Raw genomic sequence first — 20,152 nt, 5'->3', positions numbered from 1 at the left:
TTTATTCTTTTACTGTTATTTTTATGGGGTATTGGAAAGAAGAGGAGAGGAATGCTTGCATTCGGTGTTTAAATAGGAAGCCAGTTTACTATGAAAGAATGTAAACCTTAGAAACCAAAATAATGTGTGGTTTTCTTTTTAAAACAATCTTTTCTTCTGTTTCCTTAGAAATGGTGGTTCTCTTGAAAACATTGTATTGATGAAAAAAGCTAGGTGCAAAGGACTACATATTATATAATTCCATTTATATGAAATATACAGAGTAGGCAAATCCATAGAGCTAGAAAGTAGATTAATGGTTTCCTAGGGCTGGAGATGATGGAGGAATTGGGGGGTGACTGCTCACGGAGGTGGGGATTCTTTTTGGGTGATCACTTCTAAAATTGATTGTGGTGACGGCCGTGTACCTCTGTGAATACACTAAAAGCCCTTGAATGGTACAATTTAAGTGGGTGAGTTGTGTGAATTGTATCTTCCTAAAGCTATGAAAATGTGGTGGTCCTTTTTGGTTCATATATTAGGCACATTCTCTGTCAGTCTAAGACCAAAGGAGTCTTACTCAATGTTAGATATATGACGCAAACTGTAAGGGTAAAGATAATGAATACTCTGATGGTGTCCATAATCTTTTTTTTAATAGGTTCAAAAATAAAGAAGCTAGTGTATCCACCTGTTTTCATGGGATTAGCTGCCTCTCTTTATTATCCACAACAAGCCATCGTATTTGTCCAGGTAAGTTAGATCCAGTAAGCTTGCATGTCCTTTGTTCTTGCTTATGTATGTGTGGGTTTACTGCTTAATTTAATTTTATTTTGCAGCCTTTCTAACACCAGACTAAAATTTGTTTGTACATATAAATGAACTACAACAAATTTAAATGTTTTTCTGCACTATGTACCTCAGTTCTGGCCCTCCTTCCAATGTCAGTGTTCAGAGAATGCATGCTAATTTGAATATTAATCAAAGAAAATTTGCTATGCCTTTTTTTTTGCATAATTACATGGAAATCTAGAGACTCAAATTCCAAAGCTGCTAGTTACAGGTCATTCTCAGTTTGGGCTTCTCTGGTCACAAGCTGCCCTCCTTGGAGTTGCAGGCACGGGCCTGTGCTCTGGCCCGCGGCACCTTCTCCCTCATCCTGGCGCTAGCCTCGCTTTCCTTGCTGGGGACTACAGGCAGTGCAGTCCCTTCTGCTGGGAATGCCTTTCTCAGGGCTGTCAGTTGGCTGCTCCTTTCCTACCCTTCAGGCCTCAGTTTGATGGCATCCTGGCAAGTAGAACACAGTGGCAAGAACACGGGTGAAGCTGATGCCTTAGTCAGCTTGAGCTGCCGTAACAAAATACCACAGACTGTGAAGCTTAAATAACAGAAATTTATTTTCTCAAAGTTCTGGAGGCTGGAAGTCCAAGATCAAGGTGTCAGCAAGGTTGGTTTCTCCTGAGGCCTCTCTCCGTGACTTGCAGATGGCCACCTTCTCCCTGTGTCCTCACATGGCCTTGTCATTGTGCGTGCACTCCCCTGATGTGTCATCCTTGTCTTATAATGACACTAGTTAGATTAGAGCTCTACCCTTATGACGAACTTGACCTTAATTACCTCTCTAAAGACCCTGTCTCCAAATACAGTCTACTGTATTAACACTGTGGGTTAGGGCTTCAATATATGAATTTTGGGGGATACAATTCAGTCCATAACAGCTGGACCAGCAGTTCTCAGAGTGTAGTCCCTGGACCAGCAGGATCAGGATCACCTGGGAACTTGTTAGAAATGCAAATTTTCAGGCCCTAACCCGGACCTACTGACTCAAGCACTCTGAGGGTTAGGGCCAGCAATATGTGGTTTAGCAAGCCCTCCGGGGAATTCTTAGCAAGCCCATAATATTTGAGAACCACTGATAAAGACTAGACTCTCTCAGGGCAGTGGTGTGTGGACTTAGTGTGACTGTACATGTAGAGTCCCTTGGAAAACTGGCAAGAGGCAAGGCAGACTCGAGGTTTTGAGGTCCTAGACAGCTTATGGAGACAAGGACTCATTTGCCAGAATTGCCATCTCACACTGACACTTGGTCCTAAGAGGAATAGCAGTGCCATCACCAGATTTGGGCCCTGAGGGCTCTGAGCCAAAATGACCTGAAACTGTGCCCCTGCAGTCCTTGTGACAGTATCGAGTCTAGATTCCTAGACGGTGCTGCAGTTGCAGGTGGGAGCCCAGTGGCTCCAGCTACGGGAAATTGTTGCCTTTGGTGGCAAATACCAGTAAAATCTTCGTAGCATGGCCTTGACATTGTTTACAGCAGTCCTGGAGGCAGATAGTTACTGATCCTCTGCCTGCTTCAGCCCCAGCTCTGGAACAGTGAATCGTGTCTGCCTGCCCTAGATCATAAAAATAATCAAACATCATCTCAGTCTGTTATGGTTTAAATAGTAAATTGGCTGCTGGTTGAGAAGCATATGTGGCTGCCCTCTGAGTAGAGGCCTTCTTTTATCTTATATGCCACAGCATATGTTGCAAAAGATTTTTTATATTCACAACCAAGATAGTAGCATGCAAATCTGAGTTGTATTCGAATTTATTTTTAAAGTCAGTGGGAAGGAGTTTTGTCTTTTATTTTGTACCTAGGGTAAGCCAGAGCAAAGCAATTAACTAGTTTCACTAGATATAAAACATTAGTGATCTGTTTGGGATGATGAAAACGTTTTGAAAATGGATGGTGGTGATGACTGCATAGCATTGTGAATGTAATTAATGCCACTGAATTGTACACCTAAAAGTGGTTAAAATGGTAAATGTTATATTATGTGTATTTGCCACAATAAAACAAAACGACATCAGCGACTGAAAGAATTTCTGATACCGTTTTAATGTCATTTAGTTCCTATTTCACAGTTTCTTTTCTACTTCCTCTTCTTTTTTTTTTTTAATGAATGCCATGACCTTGGACAAGCCACTTAATCACTTATATTCTGTTTTCTGTTCAGTAGTGTTTGGAGAAAAGCACTGTAAGAAAACTCTTAAAGTGATGGCAAATATTATTTTTCTCTCAAATTTAAAGCACTGAAAACAGTGCCATACTCATGATAAATGCTTGATATGTCTACCAGTGAGTCTGAGAATCATATCATATTCTAAGAACAGTTGGAGCAACTGGAAGAATATAACTTCTAAGAAACCAGCATGTTGCAGCAACTCCTGGATTTACTAGCACTGTGATCTTGGACGAGTCACTCAGCCTCTGAATACTTCCTTGCAGTCTTTGCCTACTTACCACATAGGGTTGTTATATAGAATAGAGATAAATCATGTGAATGTGCTTTGTAAAGTAAAATGCTATACGTAGACAAATTATTATAAAAATTAGAAAGAGAATAATAACTGCTTTCAGAAAATTGAAGTACTGTCATTTAGAAGAATAATCAATATGGTCATAAGTAGGACCAAGGAATGCAAATTATTGGAAGCATTTTTTTTAAGAAAGCTCAGTACTTAAAAAAAAAGTTTCCAACAATTAAAGCCAGCAGGCCAAAGTTGGACAAGTGCATTTTAAGGTAGTGAGCTCACTGACCCCAAAATATTCTCTGACCTTGGGGCCTACCTCTCAGGATGTTGTAGAAAGGATTTTGAAACAGGAGGCAAAATTGCTATAGAAACTCAAAAACTTTATGTTTTGAGGGATCTGGGAAGACTGAGAGCATCTTTACTGGGCTCACCTATTTTTTTACCTAGCCCCTAAAATGAATGATTGATTTTAAGCTTGATTTTCAGACTTGTTTGGCTGTTACGTGCTAGATGTGATAGGTAGAAGCCTTCCTTCTCGTCTGATCTTCAGGCATTTCCCATATCAGCAGTGATCTACATTTTTTCCCTTGAAATTGTGAAAGTTTGAAATATACACCTATAATTAATGGCAAATTATTTTAAACAGTAACTGTACACGGACAAGCTATTTTTTCTTTTTATGCTATCATTCTTACTATCTTTTATTTGCTTACATTGCACAGTTTTAATGTGTATGTCCCAAGATTCCTGTGTTTGTCGTATGCTTAAATACAGTTCTTTTGGAAACAGGACAAAAGAAAACAAAATTCTCTTCCTTACCACTTCATGTATGGAATAGCAATGGATCTTTTATATTTTGTTTCAAGGTCAGTGGGGAGAAATTATATGACTGGGGTTTACGAGGATACATAGTCGTAGAAGATTTGTGGAAGGAGAACATTCAAAAGGTGAGAAAGATCTTTTTCATTATCTTCCTTTTGGTTTAAATATGTGGTTTCTCTCGGGTTTTATAAAATTCTTGATGCCCTGTTGCTTGCTCTTGCTTTTTCTGTTTGTATTTCCTTATGCTTCTAGCTCAGATTCTCGGGTGGCCTTTATTGGAGGAGCAATAGAACCTCTGTGCATTTGATTATTTTCAGCAGGGCTGAATAACTGGGGACCATAAAATACATTCCACCCCAGTCTTAGACCATAATTTCCACTGTATTGTATTTACAGTTTGCTCAAAGTGTTGCATATTATCTGAAAGTTTTATCAAAACTAGATTCAAAGGGAACATGCTATGCTCCCAGCAAACGACAAATAACTGAGACTCCTCTTGCTATTTCATTCACCATAGGCTTCGTTCTTCGCTTTATCAGTACTATAACTGTTCATCCCCTAGCCTATGGGCCCAGTTAAGGGCATATACGGATCCAGCCACCAATTACAGGCCACTGTGCTGACTGGTGGGCAAACAGCAGAGGGGAAAAGGTTGTGGAATTATAAGGACAGGTCATTTTTTTGTCTCTTCCCACAGCCACTTAGCTGATTAAATGTTGCCCATGTTTGCTGGGACATTCTCTCTTTCCTCTGATAAGGATTAGTGAATATAGAACAAGGCATCATGTCTCCTCCAAGCACTCAGAGGCACAGCTCGATAAGGAAGAATTAGGGTTCTTATTATTAACATACCTTCTGTATCATAGAATACTTTTGACTCCTGTCATCTCAAATCAGAATACCCTTTTAAAAAATAAAAATACCTAGGGAATTCCCTGGTGGTCCAGTGGTTAGGCTCCGAGCTTCCAATGCAGGGGGCATGGGTTCGATCCCTGGTCGGGGAACTAAGATCCCGCATGCTATGCGGCATGGCCCGTAAATAAATAGATAGATAGATAAATAGATAAATAAATAAATACATACATACCTATCTCAAAACCCAGGATTTCGAACTGGAATTTGGAAGTAACATTAACCAAATAAATTATAAGCCCTCCTCATTAGTTACATAAATAATCTTCCAGTGAAATCTTAAGACTAATTATTGTACTGGCGATTTGTAAATGAATTAGTCTCTGTTGAGCCTGTTTAAACTAGCTCTTGAGTAGGAAGTTCTATATTAATATCAAGTGCCCTTTGGCAATCCCTTGTAAAGAATAAACGCTCATGGTTTTATTTTCATTTCTCTGACATTTTCTTTGGATGCTTTCTTTCCTGTTTAAAAAATTCCTTAAGTCCACACTGAGTTTAATATGGGAAAGGAAACAGAATGTCAGGAAAACTATACACAGCCTTAGAAAGAAATGTGGAAAATGAAACTCCTCCTCAGTTCTGAGTGCTCACTGTGGTGTCAGTGCAGAACCGATGCACATGAAAGCTATGGTGGGGGGGATCCCCTGGGAGCCTCTGAGCGCTCACTGTGGTGTCAGGCAGACACGTGCACAGCAATGGGACTGTGGTTGGAATGCAAGCTAAGCAGAACAGCATTTTATGGTAATTTGAAAACGTTGCATATTACAGCTGCTCGTATTTACATGCAAGTCTTTGGGGAGCGAGATAGTAAAGATGCCTAATTAGCCTGGGGTTGGTCTGCATGTCTTCTCTGGTCTTCCTTCTATGCTCTTGCCCTCTTGAGCGTCACTGAGAGCTTAGTGTTCTTCCATTCATTTACTCTCAAAGCACAGTTGTCCTGACAGCTATCTGTTGTGAATAGAAGATAATAAAATGGATGTTGACTACTTAAACATTTAGCACAAGTTTTAAATGAAAAATATCAGAAGGCCTTATTAATTCAAGATTTGATATAGTTAGATTTTGGGAATTATTTGATATGTACATACTTTTGGTTGTAAATAGTCAAAGACATTTGTGGACATTGTGTTTAAAATGGGGCCCTGAGGGACTTCCCTGGTGGTCCAGTGGTTAAGGTTCTGTGCTTCCAATGCAGGGGAACTAGATCCCCACATGCCACAAATTTCTTTGACTATTTACAACCAAAAGTAGGTACATCTGTTACATTATTATAGTACAAACAATTATGAATCAGATTGCATCTAATTGAGACTGGTAATTGAAGCCTAACTTGAAAACCAATTTCCAAACACGCTAAGAAACAAACAGATATCTCCTCCATGAGGTGTTCTTCAGTTCCCTTCAAAGAATTCCCGGGCCCCAAAAGATTCCTGTTCCAGGGTAGCTTAAGTCTTTGCTCTGTTTATAAAGCAAAAACAAACAAATAAAAAATACTGAAACCCACAAAGTCCAACAAGTGGGGGGCAGGGAAATCAATAAAAGACAATGGCATTTCACTATCAAATAATGGGGCCCTGAAATTTTAAGTGGTATGAATGATGGTTCAGTTCTCAATTATATTATTTCCCATGGAGCTGTATTACTCTCAGAAACCCTCAGTCTGTGGCATTTTTTGCTCTGCCACATCTCTTTTCCCTTTTAGGAATTAATTCTAAATGTTTGCACTGAGTCTTCTATCAACGAAGTTTGGATGAGGTGGTCTTTCAGTCCTGTCGTTGGTCAATGAAGAGGAATTTATCTGCTTAAGCTAAAATGAATTCTTTGTCAGAACTGTGAAGCAAAGATGGGTGTGTCCAGAAATATTGTCATCATAATGGGTCTAGGGTTTTTTTTTTCTTTTTTTGAGATAAAAGAACATATAAAATATATGTCATAAAATACAACATATATAATATAAAATAACTGCATATATATGTATATTTACAGTTTAAAATCCAACAATATAATGACCATACATACACCAACAAACCATCCATCTTTAAAAATAGGAAATTACCAGTGTCTTCCAAGTTCTTCCTGGGCCCTTCCATCTCCCCAGAGAGAACCACTATCCAGAATTTTGTGCATTTCTTTCCATTGTTTTTCTTTAAACTTTTTCTTTTAGTTGAACCACATAACGTATTTATTCTAAAACACTGTAGTTGAGCTTGCCTGTTTTTTGCCTTTATAATATAAATAACTATCAAATATACATATAAATAAATATATAGTTTAGATGGAGTCTTACTATATGTGTTATTTTGCAAGTTGTTTTGTTCCCTAAACATTATGTTAATGGGTTGTGTATGCGCGTAATTTATTAATATACACTGCTATGGAATATTTCTTTGTGGGAAAATACCCATGTTGATGGCTAGCTAAGGTGGCTTTCAGTATATTGTTGTTGCACACACAGCTTTGAGCATATTTTTGTACATGTGTCATGGTTTATTAAGAGTTTTTTAGGCCAGGGACTTCCCTGGTGGCACGGTGGTTAAGAATCCGCCTGCCAATGCAGGGGACACGGGTTCGATCCCTGGTCCGGGAAGATCCCACATGCTGCGGAGCAACTAAGCTCGTGCACCACAACTACTGAGCCCACATGCTGCAACTACTTGAGCCTGCATGCCTAGAGCCCGTGCTCCACAACAAGAGAAGCCACTGCAATGAGAAGCCCGCGCACCACAACAAAGAGTAGCCCCCACTTGCCATGATTAGAGAAAGCCTGCGCTCAGCAACGAAGACCCAATGCAGCCAAAAATTAAATTAAATTAAATTAAATTTAAAAAAGAGTTTTTCTAGGCCAGGATTCCTAGTTCATAGGGTCTGCACATCAATTTTACTAGATGACAAGTTTTCCATTTTTGCCAGTCTAGTGCCTTTAAAATAGTTTTTCACTGTGGGGTGTGTTTGTATGTGTGTGTGTGTGCATGTGTGTGTCTTTACTTTGTTCCCCAATTTTTATTTTGAAAAAAATTTTCAAAACTACAGAACAGTTGCAGGAATAGTATAATGAATATACCCTTCACGTAGATTCACCAATTAATGTTTTGCTACATTTGGTTTGTCTTTTTACACATGCTTGGGTGCTCACACACATGTGTATTTTATTTTTCTGAACCATTTGAGAGTTAGTTGTAGATATTGCACTTTCTACCCGTATCTAATTCAGCATATATTTCTAAAGAACGTGGTCATTTACTGATATAATCACAATACCATTATCATGCTCAGGAAAGTTGACATTTCATTGTTTACATAATCATTATCTAATATACAGTCCATAGATTTCCTCAGTTGCCACAATAATGTGCTTTCTTTCAACAATTTTTAAATGGATTTTTTTATAGCTGAGTGAATTATTATAAGGGACACACCCTTGTAACCATCATCTAGGACAAAAACCCAGAATTTTGCCAGCCTCCCCAGAAGCCCTTCCATGTAGCTTACCCCAATCACATTCCTCTCTTTCCATCTCAAACTACCTACTATCCTGACTTCCACAGTAGGAAGTAACTTCCCTGTTTTTCTTAATGGCTTTATCACCTAAGTCTTTATCCCTGTCACTTTAGTCTTGCCCATGATTATTTCTGACTCGATATTCCTTTTAAGTTTTTTTTTCCTTTTTTTTTTTTTTTTGCGGTACGTGGGCCTCTCACTGTTGTGGCCTCCCCTGTTGCGGAGCACAGGCTCCAGACGTGCAGGCTCAGCGGCCATGGCTTACGGGCCAAGCCGCTCCGCAGCATGTGGGATCATCCCGGACCGGGGCACGAACCCGTGTCCCCTGCATTGGCAGGCAGACTCTCAACCACTGTGCCACCAGGGAAGCCCTTTTTGGCCATTTTTCTTGTGGGTCATTAGTTCCTTTCTTAATGATTTATAAGAGTTCTTTATTTTTTCCTAGATACTAATATTTTTGGTCACATGTTTGCAGATGTCTTCTCCCAGTTTGAGGCTTGTCTCTTCAGTTTTGGTGTCTTTTGATGATCAGAAGTACTTAATGTAGTTGATTCGTAGATCTTTTCCATTACGGTTTTCACTCTTTGACTCTAGGTGTTTAATAAAAGCATGAAACTATTGATTGTCCATTGCTAATCTGAAACCCTTTCAGAATAGTCCCAGCTCAAAGCCCGAGTTTCAGAGACGGTGGCTATTTGTGGGTGTCAGGCCCCAGGGTCACAGATAGCTCTTTTGGAGTTGTCTTCTACATTAGCCAAACACAGCAGTGTGTTTCAGTAAAAGTCATGTTTAATTTTCACTAGATTTTTTAAAAATGTGACAAGTTACTATCAAAGAATTGTAGAATGACTGTTAAAGACCAACAATAACTAAAAAGAAAAATCTTAATAATTCTTTGAAGGTAAGGAAAATATAAAAGAAATATAAACCTGTTACTAACATGAAAACTGAGCAGAACTTCTAAAGCTGAGCTTTTAATGGTTGTATTCAAGCCTTTGCTGGCTCAGCAGGAAAATGAAAGGGAAGCAGCAGCCATCAATCTGAGTAAATGTGTCCTGCTTTCTTTTTCTCCATTCGAAATTCCTTAGCTTTCTAAACACACTCAAGTTTTGCTGTAAGTTATGTGATTTTAAAATGATCATCTTTGAAATAAGGCAGTCACAGAAGGAGAAATACTGTATGATTCCATTTAAATGAAGTATCTAAAATAGTCAAATTTATAGAAGCAGAGAGTAGAGTGGTGGTTGCCAGGGGCTGGGGGGAGGGGAAAATGGGGAGTTGCTAATCAATGGGTATAAAGTTTCAGTTATGCAAGATGAATACATTCTAGAGACCTGCTGTACAATATAGTGCCTGTAGTTAACATTACTGTATTGTACACTTAAAAATTTGTCAGGAGGGCAGATCTCATGTTAAGTGTTCTTACCACAATAAAATAAAAATAAGGACAATGTGGTGGGTTTTCCATAAAGCTAAATTTGTTCTGAATTTGTGCCCTTTCTAGTCTTTGCTGTTTAAAATTCTAAGAAATAAAGGTACTAGGCAATGATTTTTCTTTTTTTTTTTTCTTGGCTGCATTGGGTCTTCATTGCTGTGCGTGGGCTTTCTCTAGTTGTGGGGAGCAGGGGCTACTCTTCATTGCGGTGCGTGGGCTTCTCATTGCGGTGGCTTCTCTTGTTGCAGAGCACAGGCTCTAGGCGCACAGGCTTCAGTAGTTGTGGCACACAGGCTCAGTATTTGTGGCTCGTGGGCTCTGGAGCGCAGGCTCAGTAGTTGTGACGCATGGGCTTAGTTGCTCCGCGGCATGTGAGATCTTCCTGGACCAGGGATTGAACCCGTGTCTCCTGCATTGGCAGGCAGATTCCTAACCACTGTGCCACCAGGGAAGTCCCTTTCTTTTTTTTTAAACATCATTACTTAGCAAAATAAAAAGTAAGAAATCCTGAAAAAAAAAAAGTCTCCTTTTTCAAAAGGCATACACTTTTGGTATGAGGAAAGGTAGACAGGGCAGGATGCAGCATGGCCTGGTGGCCAAGAGAGTGGACTCAAGAGTGGGTGCACCGGGCTCTTCCCCCACTCCCACCCCACCCCCACCTCTTACAAGCCTTGAAACCTTGGGAAATTGCTCTGGTGCTCTTAGGAAATGGGGTTAGTACCACATGGGGCTGTTTCAAGGATTGAGTTTATCCATGTGAGAAGCTGATAAAATGGACAGACTTTAGAAATGGTAACCATGATAGATGTCATGTGACATCTGCATAGGAGAAGGTAACATTTCCTGATGGAAAATGGAGCCCTAGGGCTTATTATACTCCTTAGTCAAAAGTCCTCCTATCTGTTTTAGTTTCCTATTGCAGCCATAACAAATGACCACAAATTTACTGGCTGAAAGTAATACAAATTTATTATCTTAGACTCTGTAGGTCAGGAGTCTGGTGCTAAATCAAGGTGTCAGCAGGGCTGCGTTCCTTTCTGGAGGTTCCAGGGGAGAATCCGCTTCCTGCTCCTTGAGGTTGTTGACAGAATTTAGTTTCTTGGCAGTTATAGGACCAAGGTCTGCTTTGCTAGCTGTCAGCTGACGGTAGTTTCCAGCTTCTAGAGGCTGCAGCATTCCTTGACTCCCAGCCCTCTTCCTTCTTCTTCAGAGCCAGCTGCTGTAGATGAGTCCTTTTCATGTCCCATTTCTTTGACCCTGTCTTCCATCCTCTTAGACTATAGGAACCCATGTGATTCAATTGGGCCCACCCCGATAATCCAAGATAATCTCCCTATTGTAAGGTCAGCTGGTTAGCAACCTTAACTCCAATGCCACTGTAATTCTCCTTTGCTATGTACGGTAGCACAGTCACAGGTTCCAGGATTAGGGTGCAAACATCTTTGAGGGGCCGTTATTCTGCCTACCACATCCAGTGAACTGGAATTTCACTGGGGTCTTTAACAGGTCATTTATGTTTACCTTTTATTTCCTCATCAAAAAAGTTAAGTGACCTACCACATAGGAGAGGTAATTTTTTTAAACATCTTTATTGGAGTATAATTGCTTTACAGTGGTGTGTTAGTTTCTGCTTTATAACAAAGTGAATCAGCTATACGTATACATATATCCCCATATCTCCTCCCTCTTGCGTCTCCCTCCCACCTTCCCTATCCCACCCCTCTAGGTGGTCACCAAGCACTGAGCTGATCTCCCTGTGCTATGTGGCTGCTTCCCACTAACTATCTATTTTACATTTGGTCGTGTATATATGTCCATGCCACTCTCTCACTTCGTCCCAGCTTACCCTTCCCCCTCCCCGTGTCCTCAAGTCCATTCTCTACGTCTGCGTCTTTATTCCTGTCCTGCCCCTAGGTTCTTCATAACCTTTTTTTTTTTTTAGATTCCATATATATGTGTTAGCACACGGTATTTGTTTTTCTCTTTCTGACTTACTTCACTCTGTATGACAGTCTCTAGGTCCATCCATGTCACTACAGATAACTCAATTTCATTTCTTTTGGGATAGGTCATTTTTATTGAGCACTTGCTGTGAGCTTGGCCCTGGGTGCTAACTGTATGCTCAGGAAGAGTCTGTGAGGCAGGTTCTATTATTATCTCCATGTTATAAACGAGGAAACTGCATTTTGGAGGAGTTAAGTAATTGATCAAAATAATTCAACTGGTGAGGGGGATCAGACATTTCAAGTGGATTGCTGTACCTCAAAAGTTTGGAAATCCCCCTTCATATGGCAGTGCATACTAATTAGAAATAAATATTTTGATTAAAACAAATGTTTCAATTTTGCTAATAGAAATTATTATTCATGTTCATGGACATGGTAAGAAAATAAAATTTCTACTGTAGCTTAGCCAAGTTGACAAATAAAATTAACCATCACAGTGCAGTGCTGTTTAGCTTATTCCTCTAGCCCTTTGCAATCCAATATGGCAGGCACCAGATGTTGACTACATGAAGTGTAGCTAATCTGAACTGAGGTATGCTGTAAGCGCAAATTCACACCAAATTTAGAAGACATGGTACAAATAAAAAGATTGTTAAACTATCTCATAATTTTAATGTTGATTGATGTTATATTGATTACATGTTGAAATAATAGTATTTTAGATGTGTTGGGTTAAATAAAATGTATCAATCACTTTAAAAAAACAATGAAACCCAATATGTATTGAAATTAGATATAAGGAGAATGGTTGCATTGTAAAATATTTTAAATCTGTCCAAAAAGGCAAAAAAAATTGATTTCTGGCTTGTGCTAAGTCACAAACTGTCTTTTGAAGTCAGAATGTTGTTTTTGCTGAGATGATGATGGTTTCTGCCAAGAGAGATCTGATTTGTAATAGGGTGGATGGGTTCAATATTTCATTAGTGAGATATTTGACTGTCATGTTTTGTTATACTATAAGTGATATGTAATCAAACAAGAAAAATTACCTAGCAACAGAGTTGTTTTCTTCAACCAGAAGAATGTTTTTATGTGCTCATTTTCTTAATGTCCAAAGGATAAAAGAAGCTTATGAATTTAGCATCTTATATTCTTATCTTATTCTAAGATAATATATCTTATCTTATATTTTTGAGATTGAGTTGCTGGCAAATATAGGTAGTAGAATATATAAGAATATCACTAGAAGTATTTGGCAAGCATTATGTTAAGGTAATTCAGACCTAAAATACATTTAACTAAGTAGGGAACCACATGGCTTTTATGACAGACCCAATTGTTGGACATGGTTATCTCATTTGCCTTCATAAGCCTCTTTTTATCTCTTCTTCATCAATTACATACCCAAACTTTTTTTTAAATACTCACTCAGGTCTCTAGGTTCTACCTCATTTCATTTGTTTATTCAACAAATGTTTGAATACTGTGTGCTAGGAGGTCCTAGGAGTATTGTGCCCTCATGAAACTTATATATATTTGTGAAGGATTCAAACATGAATGAAAGAATTACACAAATCAGGAAGTACATGGGTGCTATCAATATGAATAAAAGGTTCTTATCTGAATCGAAGGGCAGAGGACAGGGGAAAGCCTTGATCTAAAGGATGAATAGCATTTAGCCAGGCCAAAATTGGAATTGACCAGTCTAGGTCAAGGGATTTATTTTGCAAAGGTCCTATCCCAGGAAACAGCTTGGCAAGTTGGAAGAGCAACAGCAAGAACGCCTCTGGTGTGTGTGTGTGTGTGTGTGTGTGTGTGTGTGTGTGTGTGTGTGAGTGAAAGTGGCTCTCAAGGAATAGCATAAGGCAAAGGTGCTGAGTCCTGTAGAGCTCTGTTCAGAGCAACAAGTAGACCTGGATATTGTATGATGATCCACCAAGCAATACGTATGGCCTTTTTCCCCAGAACTCCATCATCAAGTGAATGTGGTCTGTAGATAGGGTGACCATATAATTTATCATCCAAACCAGGATACTCTTGAGAGTGAAAGGGGGCACTATTAATTATGCTGGGACAATAGGTATAAACCAGTATGTATAACTTGGACAAGCCAAGATGTATGATCACTATGCTTAGAGACAGGTTCTTAACCACTTCAGTAAGCCTGAAGTTGCCTAGAAACCATGCTCTGAAATTACAGGGTTAGGCATGTGTTCCTGCTTTCTCACATTCCCCGCTGCTTCACCCATGGATAACTCTGAGAGAAGGCCACCGGCAGAACCTGCACCAAGTCTAGACCGCAGAATCACAGCCCTATTGCCCACCCAACTACAGCCTAGTGTTTTTCAGATTGCCATCTCATGAGAGCTCAGATCCTTGACGTACATCAGGTCTTATTAATGTGTTTTCAGAATTAAAGTCTTAAAAACATCTGGGAAAGAAAGTAAGGCCTTAAACATTTAGTACGTGAACTTTTCCCACTAGAACCTTTCCTACCTTACTTCTCATTGATGACGTGACCTAATTATATGTTCCCAGATGGTGGCCAGGCAGAATGGGTGCCGTCTGGTTATAACCTCTTCCAGAGTAAACATGTTTTGTGATTTGGCCCCTATGGTGGATGATATACGGAGCGGAGTACCCACAGGAAACCGTCCCATAGGTGTGAAACCTTTTTTTTTTTTTTTAGTTTCAGATCATGATGACTATTCTTTTTTTTTTTTATTGGAGTATAGTTGATTTACAGTGTTGTGTTAGTTTCAGGTGTACAGCAAAGTGATTCAGTAACCTTCTTTAACAATTACAGTGGCATGAAGTAGTAAAGAAATCTTTTCACTATTGATTGGATTTTTTTATCAAATCAGCTGTTGGCCGAATCTGTGTAGTGAGGATTAATGGAGCTTTATTTCCTGCTCTCCTCTGTGCCTGAGTCACTTTGTACAGCAGGGCCCTCAGGGAGCCCTAGTAATTCCTTCAGTTTACCGAGACATGGGTCACTTTGCATCAGATAATATTCAGTCACATGGTGAAGATGTGCACTTTGAAACAGTCTACTATTTCTTTAGAAGTTTTACTATTTCTTTTCAAACTGCATTAATATTCTTACTTTCTGTTTTACAAGTCGGAAAATGTGAAGAATTCACCCGGAAATAAGTAGAATACTCCATGCTCTACCCACTTTAATGAGGTAAAGAACAAGAAAACTCTGTGGTTATTTTTAGCATTATTAGCACCAATTGAAATGACTTGTCTTTAATTAATTTAATTTGATTCATTATAGCCATTTCAACTTTGTGTGGACACATAAGAGTCAGGATGATATTTCATTCCATCTTTAATTTCTGGGCTTAAGTGCTATGACTTTTTAATTGTGTTTGTTCCTGAGAAGTACCTGGGTTTTTTAGACAAGCTAGAACTCGACATTTGGGATTTGTCTATAAACCTATTTCAAACAATTATTTCTTAGGCTTATTTTTTTTTCAGACAGCATTTCACTATAGTAAGCACAGTTGTATTCATCTAATAATCATTCAATAAACATTTGCTGAATGCATGACTATTGTAGAGAAGCTCAAGATTATATAGAGTAAGTGACATAGGGAATTCATAGGTGTCATTGTCTTTCTTTGTAGATTTGAGTAACTTGAGTCTAGAGAAATTTAGGATGGTATCTGATAAAGTCAATAAGTGTGATTTCTTCTGGTCGTATACTCAATTCACCATTTGTTATCATTCATATGTTCAATATTTACCCATTGAGTACTTGCTACATAGAAGACACTAGTTATGTTAATATTATTTTGTGTATATATTAAAAATTATATAATAGCACTTATGATTTCATGGTAATTAGATTATACTGAATTTGGAAACAATCTAATTATTCAGCTACAGGAAAATGGTTTAATTATGGTATGTCCATAAAGAGGAATCTTATTATGTTTCAATAATATTTAATTGCATGGGAACATATGCACAATTATTAAATTAAAAAAAAAAAACTAGTGTGATATGTTTTTAGAGAGGATAATGACCAGGAAATACAACGAAAATTTAAGTATGTATCTTCAGATAGTAGGATTATGGATGATTTTTATATTTTTTCTTCTATAGAACTTTATGTATTTTTAAATTTTTTGCAATGAATATGCATTTTCTTTTTAATAGAAATTTGTTTAAAAAAATCAGTGTCGCATTTATCATAAGTCATGGCTACTATTTAAAACTCTTGAAAGTTTTGGGTTCGAGGTTTTCTTTCTCAAGTTGTCTCCGTGTTTTCAGAGACCTAGAGAGTCATACAATCTTAGAATTTGAAAAGGATCATCTGGCCCAACCCCCAGCCTCAAGCGTAAATTCTCTGTAGCCCTGTGTGTTCCCACTTTTCACCTCCACTGATAGGAAAAGCACCCCACAGGACAGCCATCTTTGGGCAGTCCTAATTTTTAAGGAGCTGTTTCTTATACTAAGCAAAAATACGTCTCCTTGTAACTCCTACACAATGGTCTGATCTTGCCTTAGCAGTCACAGAAAATAAATCCAGATCCTCTTTCACATCACAGCCCTTCATATAGTAATCCCAAATCAGCATTTCTCAAATTTTGTTATACAAATTACCTGGGAAGCTTTTTAAAAAGCAGAGGCGTAGACCCCACCGCAGAACTGGCATCTCTGGAAAGTGGGGCCCGATGTGCATCAGATATGCTGTTAGGAAGGTGACTGGTGGGTAAGCAGCCAGGAAGTCACACATGTCCTTCAGAGACTTTACACTGAATATGGTTATATTTCTTTACAGGAGCAACGAGCCACAGAATAAAAGAAAACTATGTACATATCCACTTCATTCTTTCAAAAATATTCTGGGCCAGAGTTCAGCTTACTATATACACAGCCTTGATTTCATTTTTAATTTTTGTTAGCTCTTTATTGGAGACGTAATTTTTAATTATAAAAGTGATGCATATTTGTTGTAAAGAATTTTTTTTAGATAAATATTTTTAAAGCTTGTCTTGTCCTCCATTCCTTTCCCAGAGGTAATTTCTGTTGATAGTTTGGTACATCATTCCAGACTTTTTTCTTTATGTGTAACATACACATACACACACACACACATGCACATGCACACGCATCCATACATGCTTTTGGGTTTTTGATAGAATGAGATCATATTCCTTGTACTGTTTTGCAAGTACACTGAAAGCTCCATGCAGGCACATATTGCAGTTTTATTATCACACCTAAAGAAATTAACACTAATTCCATAATATCATCTAATATTCAGATAGTTTGCAGATTTCCCTGATTGTCTCATTAATAACTTTTTACAGTTATTTTGTTTGAGTCAGGATCCAAACAAGATCTGCCCACTGCATTTGACTGATGAGTCTCTTAAGTCCCTTTCATTTTTTTGTTTTTTTATTTTTTTACAAAGATATAAACTGTCCTTATTTTCAGATGTTTTAAGTCCGTTTTAAACTGTAATAGTTCCTTCTCCCTCATTTTTCTCTTATCGTTTATTTGTTGAAAAACTGGGCTTATTTGTCCTTTAAATTTCCCATGCTCTGGCTGTGGCTGAGTGCATCCATTTAGTGTCATTCTGTTTATCTCTTGGTTCCTCTCCTCTCTGCATTTCCCATAAACTGATAGTTGGATCTGAAGGCTAAATCAGATTTAGGTTCAGTTTTTTTGGTAAGAATACTTTGTAGACAGTGTTATGTTTAGTTATGTTGAATGAATGAATGAACTTGCTTTTTTTTTCGCTTAATATGTTGTGTACATCTTTCCCTGTTGGTACTTATAGATCTATCTCATTCCTCCTTTAGCTGCTTCATAATTTCCTAGTATGGACTACCATGATCTATTGAATCCTTATTAATATAGATTACTGGCAGTTTGTAGTTTTTTTTTTAACAATGCAGTAAATCTATTGAATTCTTAGAGAAGTTCAAAACAGATTAATAAACAGAGATAGAAAAGGTAAGTTAGTGGTTTAGATGTTTAAGAATTTTTAGTTTTATATTAAAAGATCAAGTGAGTAGTCACGGGCCTCTAAAATATTTATAAACCTCTAATTGCTAAGTAGATTCATTACGTATTAGGAGAAAGGCAATCTGGAGAAGAGTTGGTTTGTCTTTGGTGTCTTTGGATTTGATGTGTGTTTCATTCCAGAAAAGAATGATGGGGTGATGTGAGGAAAGGTATGCGTCAGACTAACAATGATATAATCATGCTCTCCTCCAGCAGATGGATGGAAATGTAGTTGTTTGGTTTTCAGAAGGGGAGCGATGTAGTGTGTCCTGTGCCTTTTAAGCGTTTATTTTTAATTTATTCACCTATCCATCTGTTTATCTCAGATACCCAGCTAGCTGAGAATCTGCATGTAGTATTGATGTAACACAAAACCTTTCCTGTTTTTAGTGTACCCATTTATAAAATGGGAATAATTACAGTTTTCTCTCATGGTCATATAATGGTATTATAAGTATTTGATGTGATCACTTAAACCTAAAGAATTTTCAAACTGCAAAAATCTTAGAGCTGTTTTTATTTTGGGGGGAACTGTTTATTTATGTTTTTCTTTTTCTTTTAGTTATAGGTAAACATTGGAAACTCCATATGGTAAACCAGTATTTCTACAGAAAAATGGCAGAGAAGTCAGTATTGAATGTAGTAAATTGGCATTCTTCTTCAGAAAAAACTATACTAGGCCTCTTTGTTATCTTGGGTGATGCCATACTCCAAGTGGACTAATCTGAAATTGTTTCACCTAGAGATAATGTATAAGCCTTAGAACTCCTCGTTCTCATGTTGCTATTTATGTACATAATTAAAATTCTAAGTTAAAAAAAAAGTCCTGCTTTTTTTTCTCTTATTATTTATTGAGTGACAGTTTAAGTGTATCTGATGTCCCTGTGTGTGTCTCTGAGTGTACATGTATGTGTGTGGGGGGGTATGCGTGTGTGCATGGTGTGTGTGTGTTGAAACCATTCACTCTGCTTCTTAGCATCAACTGTCAGGCAGTCTCCAAAGGTCAAGTTGAGAAAAGTGGCTCTGGAGCTGAGAGACGATGCTTCTATTGCCAGCACAAGGAACAAAACTTGTAAGTAATAGTTTGCCTGACCCTGATGAGAAGACATACAAAAGAAAACAATGACCGTGACCCCTTATTGTGTGCCATTGCCTCCCAGCTTGTACAGATCTTCCGGTTCTTGACTGCCAGCGGGAGATGCATAATGACGTAGTCTCTGTCCTCTGCCAGCGGAGGAATGGTATGTGGTTGTGTGTGTTGGTTCTCTGTATGTAGGCCTTGTATTTGCCTTTGCGGCCTCTAAATGCACAGCTCATTGAACTTCGTCTTCCCGGTGCTGGTGGGAACAACAGGAGTTTCTTTTGACTTGTCAGCCAGCCAGGAAGGATGTGTGGGGAAACTATATGAAAGAGGGTTGAGAATTTCCAAATTTCAGTCAAGCTTAGAAATTATAAGGCATCTTTGTATTCTTACAGTGTCAATTTAATTCCTAAATTGTTGACCTTCCAGAACTGATAGCAGTTGGTAAGATAGCAATACACAAATGGAACATGCACATGTTAATGTTAAGTACATTTGACAGAGCCAAGATGACAGGAACGGTGCCAGCATTGTTACTGGATTAATGAGCCAAAGCATATTTGTCTCCAGAATAATCCCCCTAGTGACCCAGCAATCTTTTATTTCCTGCTATACTGAAATACTTTCGTGTTACTATACCAGTCAACCAAATACATTAAAGCTGTGCCTAAATTATAATATCTCACTATAAATATACTATTATTGTTTCAGGCTTTTCCCGTTGGCTTGGCTTCCTCTGTCACCTCCAGAAAGTAGAGAATCCACAGGTTTCCTCACTCATGATCTAGAGAAGATGAAGGAATGGCCCCCACCACACCGTGCTATGGAGATCATCAATCAAAAGGTGTTGCAGAGTCTCCTAATTGGAAGGTATTACTTCCATTTTTAACACTTTAGTCGTGTTGAAACATTGCCTTAAAATCTCTTAACTCCTCCAAGGACGGTGGGTCTCACAGAGCTGGCACCCAGTAGTATCTGGCCCATATTTAGGATAACAAGGGAATCACCTCCCACCCAGGGCAACTCAGTTGCTTTTATACTATGATCTTTTCCTTTCATGGCTGTTTGTATCCAGTGCTGCCTTTTTTTGTATTTAATACTTTTTGCATGCCTTCCATGAACTTTGAACTGCAGGGAATATAAATTTTGCATATTATA

General features: G+C 38.4%; 1 protein-coding gene across 1 annotated transcript in view; it reads left to right on the top strand.

Moving 5' to 3' along the window:
* The window catches only part of APOO (apolipoprotein O), a gene marked incomplete at its 5' end in the record, with an annotated part of 38,061 nt that extends 19,384 nt beyond the window's left edge, over positions 1-18,677 (top strand). Inside the window, 5 exons of the mRNA XM_079727974.1 lie at positions 641-732; positions 4,143-4,223; positions 14,428-14,551; positions 15,011-15,076; positions 18,476-18,677. Of these exons, the coding sequence (XP_079584100.1) occupies positions 641-732; positions 4,143-4,223; positions 14,428-14,551; positions 15,011-15,042 (329 nt within the window). The 3' untranslated portion in view covers positions 15,043-15,076; positions 18,476-18,677. The remainder of the gene's footprint in view (positions 1-640; positions 733-4,142; positions 4,224-14,427; positions 14,552-15,010; positions 15,077-18,475) is intronic.
* Positions 18,678-20,152: the final 1,475 nt, after the last annotated feature.

This window comes from Hyperoodon ampullatus (assembly GCF_949752795.1).
Source record: "Hyperoodon ampullatus genome assembly, chromosome: X".
Taxonomy (NCBI): Eukaryota; Metazoa; Chordata; class Mammalia; order Artiodactyla; family Ziphiidae; genus Hyperoodon; species Hyperoodon ampullatus.
The sequence above is the reverse complement of the archived record's forward strand: the minus strand, read 5'-3'. Positions and strand labels throughout refer to the sequence as shown.